General features: G+C 41.2%; 1 protein-coding gene across 1 annotated transcript in view; it reads left to right on the top strand.

The window, feature by feature from the left end:
• The window catches only part of FGD5 (FYVE, RhoGEF and PH domain containing 5), a 71,614-nt gene that overhangs the window by 20,530 nt on the left and 36,802 nt on the right, over positions 1–14,282 (top strand). The window contains exons 3-5 of the mRNA XM_079316995.1: positions 6,847–6,976; positions 9,727–9,785; positions 9,896–9,926. Coding sequence (XP_079173121.1) covers positions 6,847–6,976; positions 9,727–9,785; positions 9,896–9,926 — 220 coding nt within the window. The remainder of the gene's footprint in view (positions 1–6,846; positions 6,977–9,726; positions 9,786–9,895; positions 9,927–14,282) is intronic.

Raw genomic sequence — 14,282 nt, 5'->3', positions numbered from 1 at the left:
AGTGGAGTTTCAACATAATGCAGATGTATGTTGCATGTGGTTTGGGAAGGAAGAGGAGTTTCATAGCCCAGTACTGTCACTGCCAAGCATTCAGGTCTTCATTATGCTCATCTCCTTTGCATTGCAAGGATTCAACACAGCAAAAGGTTACAGCAGATGGGGAATGACAGGGTGATGGAGATCAACAGGGCTGTGCTTTAGCTAGGGAAAGAAGGAAAAGACAAGGATAAAAAGAATCTTAAGGAGAATTGCTGGGGCTGTTGAATATAAAAGCTCTGGGGTGCCTGTGAGTCTAATGATTTATTGAAAGTAAAAGCTCTGATGTGCCTGACATGTGATGTAAATAATATGTTCAAATGAGTCTCTAAAGGGTAGAGCTGCCTTTAATAACGCATTATGTATTATCGGCTGCCCCATTGTACCTTCTGGCACGGTGGAGTGCTGGGTGTGGTGCAGTTGAGCGTCAGTCCTTGCTAGTTCATTGCCAGGTCATCTCTGGGGAGGAACTGTTCCCTGTTTATAGGAAATGCAGGACAAGTGCCGGAGGGCCAGGCTGAGCACAAGATGAGGCCACCACAGCTTACTGCCTCTCCCTCACACCTGGGAGAAAAGGAAGGGGGCATGCCACTTGTCCGAAGCCCAAGGACACTCTGTTTTGCTTTCAGGCATGTCCAGCTTTTACTGCTGCTTTGTTTCACCTGATGTTTTAAAGCCACAGGACTGGGGAGACTAATGGTGCTCGCAGACAGTGGTGCATCCCAGGGTATGTCACTGAGCCTGAAGTGTGGATTGGCTACACAGGTGCCTCAAAGCCATCCATCCTAGCACGTCTGGGACGTGGGACATCACTCTCAGGCTTTCTCTTATCCCTTCTCTACTCATAGGACCCCAGTCTGGGCCTCACTTCCTGCATTCCCTTCCAAAACTAGACCTGCATCAGTGCTGCTGTTCTGTGAGCATCTCCAGGAGCACTGGTTGAAGCTGGGAGAGTTTTGCCCCTAGTGTTGTCTGGAAAATAGCAAAAGCCTTATGCACCTATCCAAAAGTCCTCTTCCCCTCCCCTGTATTCTGCACTGCAACAATGCAAGAAAGGACAAAATTCAAATTGAAGTGCACGTGGAATTTGAAAGAGCACCTTTCTGGCTTTGGCAGGCAAACAAGCTTATGCCTCAGAGTGTGAAATGTGATTATCCCTGTGTTGCCTTGCCTTGACCGGCTGTGTATGTTATTAGCAGACATGATGTCTTTCTTGCCCTTTTCAGACCTCAGATACAATATTCGCCTTGATGATATGCCATAGGGAACTGACTATCTAGACACATGCTGCACTAATAGGCATTTCTTTTATTGGCTTTAAATGCATTTGGACTTTCATTTCCTTTAATAATGAGCCTTCCTTTTGCAGAATGAATTTAAACAATCATTTACAAATGGATACAGGGAAATAAATAATCAGTTTTAATAAAACAGGGTACTTCAGCACCCTATTGCATCTTCCAAATTGCTATCACTGCATTGAGTTCACATGATTTTAAGTTTTAGCAATAAGGATGTCACTGTCTGAGAGATTGAACTAATAACTACTGGGCTTGGCACTTGAGATAGGGATAGGGATACTGCATGCAGGAAAAAGCTGGATTCAATCCTCTTGGTCCAACAGTGGAGGGTTGAAGTCTTTGCAGGTGTTGATTATTTTTCCTTCCCACTGGATGGCGTGAATTTTATATATGTGGGTTTGCATGACCCAGCTCTGTGCAGGTGAGATTCTTGTCTTGCATCCAATACATTATAATCAGTTATGAGCTAAGATTCCTGTGGCAGAAGAGTTAAAATGGGCACAAGGTGTGGTCTGTGGATGGGAAGATTATGGTAGCAATTTAGTAGCCATTTGTAAATTTAGTGTATGAGATCTGAGTTGATGTGTCAAGCTCATCACCACTCAGCCAGCTTCAGTGAAGACATACTTCTAGAGAATGTACTTTACAGAGAAAGAGTTAACTGTTTACATCTTCTGAGATCTTGTAAGCTTGCTTTGCTGACTCAGGTCAAATAATTGCCAATGCAATCACCAGTACACACAGAAAAACTTTTAGGGTTATAACTGTCATTCACTTCAGAGCTTTAGCAGATCTAGGTCTAAATGAACTCAACACCACAGCCATTGTCTCTTCAGCAAATATTTGAAAGGATTGTCTTCTAGTAGTCCAGAAACATGGTTTCGCTAATGAATGGATGAAACATCCTAGACAAAAAGTCATTCTGTTACCCCACAACAGGCAGAGCAGAAGTCAGTGCTTTCCTCAGAAACCCAGGCAGTTCACTTTCTTCCTATTGCCACTATATGTAAACATTGAATATGGTGAGCCCTGTGTTGATAATTACTGACAAAATACCTTTAATATACTGGTCCACTGTAGTGATGGGACCAAGGATGTGATTTCTAGTCTCCTACTGCTTTCTTCATCTTGTGAAATTTTTGACCAAATACTGCTATGATCTTTACTTGTAGGCATTTTTGAAACAGTAAGAAATTTTCAGAAAATACATTGTGACTCTTTGACCTTCAGGTATATTGATGGTAATTAATTTGCATCGTCCAATTTGCAGTTTGCAACAGATGCAAAGAAAATAACTATTCTCTCTCTCTCTCTCTCTCTCTCTCTCTCTGTCCTGACACTGACTGGGGAAGTAGAGTGGAAGAGCACAGATTGGCAGTAAGGAGGTAATCCAGGTAGTCTGGGTGTCTTAATGTTGTACAGATACCTGTTAACTGAATGATGTCACTATGGTTGAAATATCAGCATACCCTGGACACTGGTTTTGGAACTCATTAAGCAAGGTATCCTTTGTTGATCTCTTGAGTTTTATTAGCTGGGATCATCCTTTATACAGTATATGCTTTATGGAGACAAATTATTAGTTAATTTCAAATATGAACACAGCAGAGATTCCTTAAGTGCTGCACTTGTTCATACCCTTCTTTAGACTGAAATACATTGAAACTTACTTCCAAAAGATATCAGTTTAGTCCAGGGAAACTTATTCAGGTTGACTGGTGATGATGATTAATGATAAGGCATAGAGTCTCCTCCAGAAATCGCATTTACAATTACGTTACAATATACAATCACATTACAATATACAATTTCTGGTACAGAGAATTTATACCACCCCAGTGGAAGTCACAGGCCTAAGTTTAGGTTTTCACCAACTCAGATTTTTTAAATTTGGTTTCCTTGGTTTGTCTGTCTGGTTTTTGGGGTTTTTTTTTCATGGAGTTGGAGACTCTAAAAAAGGAAACGACATCACTTCGGAGTGTGGCCAAGAGATGAACAAAAAGCCAAGTGCATTTGTATAGTTTTGCAAACAAGAATACGTGGTCTACATATATCTTTATTATATTAACCTTGGCCAGGTACTTTTGCTACTGTTAAATAGCAAATCCACTTAAATCCTTATATCTCACTAATGCTGACTGAACATCTTCTAAAAATCTTTAAAAATTGATGTGATCATTGCTGAGGAATGGGTTAGAATTTGCAAGGCCATTTGAAAGACAGATGTGAAATTAAAAGAAGAGTATGTATCTCTTTTAGAATTGCACATTCAAGCAAGAGAAAATACAGTATTTGTCAATCTGTGAATCACATTCTGTGAGCTCCTGTTGTGTATCTCCACAGTGCTCTTTCACACATGCACCATCTGAGTTCAAACTTCCAGCCTGTGTTCTGCAGGGTTCACAGGGAGTGGAGACTTGTGTCTGGACTTTATTTACAAAGTGCTAGTACAATCATTAGTACAGCTTCCCTCTCTGTGACGGCTTCAGCTTCTCCTCAGTGACTGAGATCACACAAGGTCAAATGTAAGGATACTGTAGGGGCAGGATAATCAGAGAGTCTGTAGTCTCCAGAACATTTTTTCAGATGTAGCAATACATGTGCAGAGTGCGTCCATACAACTTCTCCCTACTCTGTATCTATTAGCAACACTGCTAATTATACTGTAACTGGTGCTAACTAAAAAGACTTTTGCTGCACTGCATCCTCCTGCATTTAGTCAGTCAATTAAATATCAGACTGTCCCAGAAGGCCCATTGCTCCCTTTGTTGTGATGGCTGAGTTTGACAATGATGACAGGCAATTGCTGAAGGAGCAGCAGAAAATGTGCCAGCAATCTGTTCTCATCCAGCCAAATCATTGCTACAAGGAGGAGAATTAATTGGGGATTACAGTGTCTATTGAGATACTGCAAATTCTCAGACTATGTCTTCCTTTATTGTTCACACTTACACTTCTATTTGCGTCTTCCATTGCATTAAGACTTATTGCTTCCAGTATGCTCAGTTAGCAATGCTTTTAATAAACTAAAGAAAATTATCACTTAGTCATTCCTGGGCACAATTCAAACCTTCAGAAGCTAGGAGTGCTAGGAGATCACAGGAGCATAGCCTTAAAAGATGGATGATGACATGCGAGTTCATTTGATTAAGTGTGTGCGGGGTATCAGGAAAGCTGCACTACCTAGGAACTTCTGTGACAATACACAACAGTCTCAGAAGTAAAGACCTGAGTGCTATTGGAGCTGTCAGAGAGGAGGAGAATGGAGATGGTGGCACAAGTATACCTGTGTCCAAATGAGATCCATAACATCTTGAGACTTTTTAAACTCAAGTTGGTGCCACTGGGATGCAGATCTACTGCAAACAAAGCCCATGCAATAGTTTAGCAATATTGCAAGTTCTGCTACTGTATGAACCTTTAATAATGCCATTCATAATGATTATAAGACTAATAGACTGAAGCATTCTTCCCAAATTATAATGTGTTCTTATATAGACATAATGCAGGCATTTGTCAGACGGAGACAAAAGGGAGGAATACCTCAATTTCATGTCTTCTGGGACAAAAAATTACAAACTGAAGAAGGACTGTGTGAGTAAGGACTGAGGCTGGCTAAGTTAACAATAAGTTTCCTGAGCTGTTCCTGTATTTGCGTTGCTCTTGTGCTAAGGTCCCTAACCTGTTGAAGCTGAACAGGTTTTCAAAAGTGTGGTGATGCCACTCACAGTGAAAAACTGCAGATACTGTTAATAAACCAGAGTAGACCATGGTGAGGAACAGTGTTACTGCTTGGCCCTTTGCCCAGCCATGACAAGTACACTGGGCAACCTGTGAGAACTCCTGGTCTCTGTGCATGAGGAAGAAAGAATCTGGAGGCCTTAACAGAAAGGCTGACAGCCACACTTGCATGGGAGACACGTAGCCCTGTTTGCAGCTTAGAAGTAAATGCAGATATGTAGGGAGTTTTCTTTCTGAAAGGAAATAAGAATCTGGTCAGTGACCTTGGGAATCTCATCATTGTCCTCTCACATTAGCCCGTCCTTGTGCAGCCTTCTGTTGCTCTAGTATTGGCTTTGAAGCCTTGGGTTTATTCACATCTGGGATCTCCAAGTGGAAGATTAAAGAAAAAAAACAAGATGAAGCTTGTGAAAGAAAGTGAATGTGTCAGAGAAAATGAGAAGTACAGAAATAATATAAACTGAGTAATCCATGCCCACATTACAGACTGACCTGGATGGCCAGCATGTCTACTGGACACATGGAGATGTCAGGTTTTGTTTCTCAAGACAAAAGACTCTCCCTTTTGGCTGAGCACTGGAACCTTGCCCTGGAGATGTAAAAGCCTTTGGGCCATTGTGGTGTATAAGCTGTATATAAACTCCTAGAATGACACTGTGGTCAAAAAAACAAATCTGATGCTTGAATGTGAAAACTCAGTAAAGTCAGGTGGGAATAGATGGGTGTTACAGCTGATGTGTACAGCTTGGTATACATCTTTTGCCAGTGCTGGAGTAATGACTTATGTGTAGCAGCACCAAGACCAGTATCAAAACTGAATGGCAGGAAAACCTGATGCTAAAATGGTTGGTAAATTGAATAACGCTAATGGATAATTGGATGAAGTTCAGAGATTTTAGAATTATTAAATTGTGGGTAGTATGACATAGCAAGACAACAAAATCCTTGCCTGTTTCATATGAATGCCAAAATGAGGGGACAACTTGAATACAGCTTTTGAGTACACAGTAACAAAATCTGGAAGACTGCCACCAGTTAACAAAGGTTTAACAAGATCCAGCAACTGGAATTTGGAGCTAGGCATATACCAATCGGTTTTAGTCATATTTTGAGGAGATTGTGGAGGTTTTGAGATCACTGTCAATTTATATATATATATATATATAAAATATATTATGTATTTATTATTATTTTATTTTATTTTATTTTTATAAAATGCTGTGAAGGCAAAGGCCTGTATTTCTCTGGCCTCTGTTTCACACCACATCCAGTACTCTTACTGCACAGCTTTCTCTGGATTTCTAGAGCTGAATTCATATTCCCCTGAAATAACTCAAGGATTCTGGAACCTGAGTGTCTTGTAGTTTAATTGATGGCATTGGTAATACCATTATACTTTTCTCATCCTTTTTATGTTTCCCCAGAAAACCCATTGTCACAATATCTAACTTTTTTTTTTAAATGTTAGTGTGATTTTACTGTATCTATTTTGGTGGGGTGGCTAGGAGGAACAAGTTGCAACTAAGTATGAAGTTTTTACTCCAAACTAGGGCAGAATATTTTGGGGAAGCTTGAACAGGTTCAGTAAACCTCACATTGCTCCTTTCAGAGTCTTCTGCTTGCCTAAATGGCTGCCTTTGAATGTAGCAGCCAAAAAATACCTGCTTGATAAATCTTGCTTTCCAAGCCCTGCAGTTCTGCAGGGATTCTGAGCAACAGCGAGTCTGGGAATAACACCACTGAGCTATTCTGTTCTGGTTTTCTGCAGTGCATACACTGAGCCCTACAAGGTGTGCCCAGTCTCTGTGACACCAGTGGAAGTTGTCACATCAGATGAGGAACAAAAGAGTTCAGAAGATGATGAGAGCAGCCTTGGTGATCCCAGTCTCACCAACAAGGTAAAAAAACTCCAACGAAACCATAAAAATGGTTAATGCATGAAACCTGGAGAGGGAAAAGCAATTTGCAGAAGAACCTGGATTCTCAGCTCTCTCTGCTTTTTTGTCTGGTGCTCGTTTAGAAATGGCAGAGCCATCAGTCCTTTATTCCCCCACAGCACTAGGAATAATTTGTCTCTATAGCACATGGCAAAGGCAAAGAATGTAATCTGAAGATAGACCGTGGAGGCAACTTAAACAGGAAGAAAGGCCTGACTTGAATGTCAGGAAAAATGCCTCACTCCAAAGCATTTAGTTGCAATCTTGAGAATTAAAATTACATTGAGTCAAAAAAGACAGATGAAGACCTGCACTGCACACAGAGAACAGTAAGCAGAGTCTCAAAGTTCTCAAAACAAACAGGGCAGCTACTGACTCAACAGCAGCAGATAATAAGAAAATATTTGCTGCTCCTTACATATCTCCACTGGGTGGGCTTGTTTTCCAGACTCAGGTAATCATTCTGTTTTGCAAACCTTTAACATATTAAAATATGCACTCATGTGCACACACACAAAACTGAAATGTGCTGGAGTTGAGAATCACAGATTTGTATGCCTTGATGAAGCACCTAATTCAGATGCCTTTCAAGGGACAGCTCTTGAATATCTATAATTATGCAGATCCTCCAGGACAGCTGCAATCTAGCTCTTCAAGGATTGGGATCTGGAAGACATATCTGTTCTGCTTTTCCTTCTCTCAGTGATTCCCAGAAAAAGTGAATTGTTCTTGTAATGCCTCATTTTGCATTGGCACTGCTGTGAACTACTATATAGTGTGTAATAACTACAAAAGGGGCATTATGAAGGCCCTCAGAGACTGAAGCTTAAAAAATTGCTATGAGCCTTTGATTGTGACAGTGCTCTTGTGTGAGTACCATCAAGCTACAATACACCTACTGAGCCGTCTCCGAAGTGCAACACGCACACAGTAAAATGCACAAGGAGATACAGTTTGTCCATGTTAGCACAGCAAGTTAGCGATGGAGCTTCTGCTTCCATGTTTTCACTAGCCGGCCTGTTTTGAAATGCAGAGGGCACTCCAGAAGAATACTCCAGAGAAGTGACTTGCACAATACTAATGCTTCTGGTTTAGAAAATTGGACTGTGATCTACTTGTGCTGTTTTTAGGTCAAACATCTCAATTTTAGCTTCATGGAGGCAGCTTTGCCCCCAGCTCCACAATTTTTTTAAGCTGGATCAGTTTGGTTCAGTTTTTTTAAGGAGACCAGTCTGGTTCTGATCAAAGTCATACAAGCAGCTGGGTCAGCACAACACTGAGAGCTGGCACTATGCTCAGAGGGGAGTGACTGGCACTGTCACCAAAGTGCCATCAATCTTTATGATTAATATGTCTTAGCCAAAATTCAGGGACTTCAGTGTCACATGGCCTGTCTAGAGAGTGTCTGAGAGTGTCTCTATGCATTGTCTGTCTTTTCTTATTTAATTGCTGTTTAAATCAGGAAATTTATTATTTAATTTGTTTGACCAGGAAATGAACTCTGAGATACAGAGCAGTGTCTGTAGACAGATTTCTGGGAACAGGGAATGGAGTGGGTGCAGATCCCTCAAATATTCACTTTCTGAAACAAAGTCCAAGTGATTATTATAAGACTGCAAAGTGGCCTGCATTTTAGAGATCTTTACTCCCTCTTTACTAGTCATGTGCCCAGTCCTGTGGTATAGCTCACTCCCAGTTCCCTCGCCAGAGCTGCCCTCCAGGCCTTGCTCCAAGCCTTTGCTTAGCAGACAGAGGCCATGGCAGCCATATAGGGACCCTTGCCTTTCTGCTTGACTGGGTCTTCTTATTACCAGACTTGGTCTGGCAAGCAATGCCACAAAGACTTGATACTGCACTCATTTCTGGAGTCCACTTTAGGTCATTGAGGGCTGCTTTTCTTTGCAACTACTAGATCATTGTTTTAGCTCCCTATTTCATCACTTCTAAAAAAGTCAAACTTTTCCCAGTACATATTTCCTTTCAGTACGTATTTCCATGGTTTGGGCATATCTTACCATAAAGATGAGTCATGAAGTAGGAGCAAAATACTGTTAGCCACTCACACCTCAGAACCGTATAGTTTGCTTCTTTCACAGTTATCTGTATCGTCCAAGATGCCTACCAGTTAAATAGATGCCAGTTAAATAGATTTCAAATCATGTTGTCTGGTAAAGTACTGAACTAGTTCTAGAGACATTTATGGCCATTTAGTTTTGACACTTTGCTTAGTACACAATAAAGCCCTTTGCCCCATTTGCTTCTGCAGGTCTCACCAGCAGCAGTCAGAACAGTTTGGAATATGACCATTTTGATAAAGAACTCCCTTTTCCATGTGGTATATCCTCAACAGCTGCGAAGCTAGGCTTTCAAAGTTAAGCACTTTCTGCTTCTTTGACAAATTCTGGACCTGTAAAAATCCACAGAAAATTTCATTCCTCCTTCAATAACAAGACATTTTTCAAACTTGCCATCTGTATTAGCAGCTATTATGTTGTACTATATTTCTAGTAACTGAACCGGGGAAATGGCCTGTCATGGAAACTGACACTGAACAACAAAGAATTAAAATTTGGTCACTATTTTTACAATAGGAATAAAATAAATATATAAGTTATAAGTTATAAGTATATAAAATAAATATAAAATTCTCTAACACTACTTTACTTTGAGGAATGAGAAATCTTTTAATTTATTCTGACTTCCATTGACAGAAAGAAGGCCAGTCCAGAGCATACCTCATTGCCCAAGAGCTAATGTCTTCAGAAAAATTGTGAGTTTGTTTTTACAACCTACCTGTTGCTCTTCTAAAATTGAAGCTATGCAGTTCACCCTTCAGTATTCGTTTGATGGCAGTTAATAAAGGTTTGTCTCTCTCCCCAGATATGTGGAAATGCTCCAGTTGTTACGTATGGTAAGTAAGTAATTTAATTCACTGAAACTTAGATACGTTTTTATTTAGCTGCAATTTAAAAGACAAAAGTACTGAAGGGAGTTAAGTGAATTTTAGGAGGAATGGCTTACTGTGAACTATTCAAATCTATTATTTATCATCTAGTTGGCCAGCAGTTGGGGCTTGTTGGGGCTGAGAGTGGTGTAAGATGCAGAATAAGCCTAGTGCAGAGAAAGAGATGGTGATAAACACGGGTGAATAGTCTCTTTTCAGAGTGAGACAGATGGGAATGGAGTTATGAAGCATGGGGATTTGTTTCCAATGGACTCACTCTGCTTCCTTTTAATTTCTTGTTTTCTGATAATGCAGTACTGGTAATAGCCAGTGTGCTCTGGGTATCCACACTGCGTCACACTGTTTTGTTTTAAGACAGTTTAAGAGGCGGATACTCTAAAATGAGTTACAAACACACTGCCCCGCCCCGCCCCGTCCCCGTCCCCGTCCCCGTCCCCGTCCCTCGTGGTTTTAACAAATCCCTTTCTGCCAATAAGGAGGAAGGAACAGGAGTAGATATACGTGAAAAAGTAACAGTCTATAAGCAAAATAAACAGCAACAGGCAAAAAATAACAGTAAACCTAGTTACAAAGTTGCTGAGCTCTCCCGGGAACAAAGATAAGCTGCGAAGGGCAGAGTAAGCCCTCCCTCAAGGCGGCATCCTCCGACAGCCGCGTCCGGGAAGACGGAGGCGGCAGCAGCGCTCCTCCCGCTCACCTCTCCGCGGCAAAGGAGGCTGCCGCCCTTTGGCATCTGGAGCTTAGCAATTGAAGAACTCAGTGGGTCTGCAGGGCCAGCCTCTCTGCCTGTCCTTAGGCTGGCTGCATCCAGCCAGCATCGCCAGTGCAGCCTGTAAGCCACTGGTGATGCTGCTGTGCCGCGCTCTCGGGTCCCTGTTTCAATGGGGGCTACGGAGAAAACGAGCTCTCGAGCACACAAAGAATGGTGGTCCAGCCTCAACCACTGCTGGTCTTGTGCCGCAGTCAGGTGTTGCAAAATTCACTCTGGCAATTTTTTGATGTTGAAATGCAGCCTCTCAGGTTGCTACTGTTGCCACCCAGAAGCAAGGCCAGAGAGGAACAAAAACAAACCAAAGCACAGCTTCTACTTGCGATGCCTCAGCTATCTTGCCCTGCAAGAACAAAAGGGAAAAGGACAAGAGGCAAGAGAGCTGTGCAACCTTAGCTTGATAAAGACGGGCACCCTCTGGTTCTGCTTCTGGCTGTGCCATGGGGTCTTAATGAGACAGTAAAAATTTCGGTCTCAGATAGTTATGGAATATCAAAAAGTTTTGGGTCACGTGGGACACACAGCTAGTCAGCATGGGAAAAATACAGATTCTGGTGTCAGAAATGCTTGAGAGAACACCCAGAAATAATTACCTTTAGTGCCTGATAGAGAATTCTTGCATGGCATAAGCCGACTGGTGGCTTTGTCCTGGAATACTCTGTGTCCCTTTGACAGATCTGTCTCTGCTTCCCTGGAGACGGGTACACAGCTCAGATGGCCTTGCTGTCAGTGCCTTTCTTGGCTATTAGTTGAAAGGTAGTAAGGAATAATAGCCACCACACAAAGCATACCTACACTGCTGCTTAGAAAGAAATTTCCTGAGAAGGCAAAAAGTAGTTGTCCTTGGAGGACACCCCAAACAGTAGCAGTGGAACAGGAACCCTGATGGGGACAAAAGTAATGAAGTCAGAACTCAAAGGATACAAAGCGTGATGATGTCACTGAATTGGGAGGAGCTGTCGATTCCCTCAAGGGCAGAAAGGCCTTGCAGAGGGACCTCAACAAATTTGAGAGATGGGCCATCATCAACTGTAAGACCTACACAAATCAAACTTAATGTGACTCAGACTACTTCAGGATCCCAGTCTGTATGTGATCTCAGGATCCCAGGCTGTATGGGTTCAAGCATTGGCTAGATATTGTATCACGTTTATTTTGCCTTTCATTTTTGGTAGTGGACATGTTCATGTTTATTTTTCCTTTGGCTTTTGTACACAAAATCATCATCTGTGTGTGCATAAACTGCTTTGAAGTAGTTATTACTTCCCTCCAAGATATTTACTGAATTAAGGACAACTCTGCACTGAAAAGACATCAGCCCCAACACCTCCTTTTAAAAAGAAAATTGATCTGTATCCTGGTTTGCATTTTTCTCATAACAATGTACCACAATTGTTAGAAACAAAGAGACCTAGATTAATGCTTCCTAAGTATTTGGAGATATAGATTATGAATATGATGAGAATAGATACATGCTGGTTCTCCAGCCTTCAGAGTTCTTTGGAATTCAACCCTGCACTGGATATCCCAATGTTCATGACTGCAAAATAAATCTTAGGAAAAAAGAACAAAGTAATCAAGCCTCTACCTTGAGATTAAATCTCATTGATTAAACTCTATTTTCAGAATTCTTGTGGGTGGCACATTCTCAAGAACAAAAATAACTGCCTAATTTAGGAACTTGCTGCATGTAAGACAAAACAGAATTCCATCTTTCTAATTATTTACACTTACAGTGAATGATTTGCTGAGCCTTTTTTTACTACTATGAATTTCTTGGATGAAAGTTCTCCTGGACCAATCAAGTCATTACTTTCCTAATTAAATGTTTTAGAGAATGCAATGTGCTGGCTAAACAAATAGCTAACTCACTGGTAGGCCCTCTGAAGCTCTTATAAAAGCCTAAGGACACACAGTTACAAAAGAATAGCCTGCCCTCACTTACACTACACTGAGTTTTTTCTCTTTTATTTATTCATTGTTGTGTTTGTTGTCAGTGGGAAAATAACTATGTATTGGCTGGGGAGCTTCCATAGTAGGAATGTTGAGCCAAAATAGCTTTCAGATAATCTGTATATCTTTTAAAAGGAGGAGAAAGCCATACCAGCACATCTGGATCAGGACAGTTCCCTAGTAAACAGCTGCACTGATACAGTATTCTCAGTGCATACTGTACAGTCTGCTGGTTCTGAAATTCATTTGCAGTGTTTTGGATGAATGTGTCTATTTGGCTGCATGTGAGTGTGTGCTGAGGTCAGGGTTCCTGACCTAGATTGTACCCTGCACGGCGGGATAAGAGAGTAATTGTGGCTGCTGCAATAGCATTTTCTGCTGTTCATCTGTTTCTGCTGAGTCCAGTAGTGAGAAATGTGAAATCACTGCTTTGTACAGATCAGGGGTCATTCAGTCGGCTATAGGAGATGTGCCACTTTTTAATTCAGGAGTGCCACTTCCATCATTAGGAGAGAGGCTGCTGACTGTGATGGAGATACCTCCAAGAACCACCATGAGTGAGACTTGGTTCATAGAATACTGAACAGCACCTCATGTCTGCACTTGGTTTTAATATGGAGGCTCTCTTGTCCGCCTTTGAGCTCTTCACCCTCACCTCAGTATAATACCTAGATGTCCAAAAGAGCTTTGAATTCTGCAATATGAAGCATCTATTGAACCCACTTTCATTCTAAAAGTGAGAGTGGTTGTAAAATCCTGCACCATTTTATGCAATTAGTGTAAACTTTACCTATATAATTTGGGCTGCAACAAGATTTCCTGTTTTCCTCCCTGGCCCCCTCACAAAGTACCAAATATGATGGCTTCCCATTAGTATCAGTCCATTAAAACAGCAGCTTGACTGGGGAAGTAATCATAATTCTAGATATACATGTAAAATTATTTTGTATGCATGTATGTTGATGTATGTATGCACTTGCTGAAAAGCAAGTCTGGATGCCAGGTCGGTGTTGTGGTATGAACAAAGTAAACATCCTGTATGCAGATGTGATTTCTGTAGCTGAAGTGCCAGTATCCCCACGTGAAGACTAAGGGAGAAAAATAGCTGCGGCTCTTCACAAATGCATCTGCTCTGTACACTGGCTCCCTTTTTATTTTTATTTTCAGTGTTGTTCCCTAGTGGAAACTCACACTATTTTGAAAACTGTAGAAATATCCCAGGGGAATTTATTCACCCATCAGACCTTTCCTTTAATACAGACTAGAGATACGTGCAGAAAAGTTGATTCAGCCATGACAGCAATAGACGTCAGACCTCTGCCTGGTGTAATTTATACAGTTTTTCTCTGGCAAGTTAAGAACAGCAGATGAATAGCTTCTTCAAAACATTGCATTGGGTCCTTTCGAGTTGAGATTTCTTTACCTCATTAACAAAAACATGAAGCTAATTCAAAATCTGAAAAGCAGTTCAGCTCTATTCTGCTTTGTAGAATCTTTTTTCCTCCCTATGAGACAATGCAATAAAGAGCAGGTTGAGACTTTGTTTTCAAGATCTGGAATCAAGGCCACCTATAATCCTT

Source organism: Erithacus rubecula (genome assembly GCF_903797595.1).
Source record: "Erithacus rubecula genome assembly, chromosome: 13".
Classification (NCBI taxonomy): Eukaryota; Metazoa; Chordata; class Aves; order Passeriformes; family Muscicapidae; genus Erithacus; species Erithacus rubecula.
This window is presented reverse-complemented; position numbering and strand designations above follow the sequence as displayed.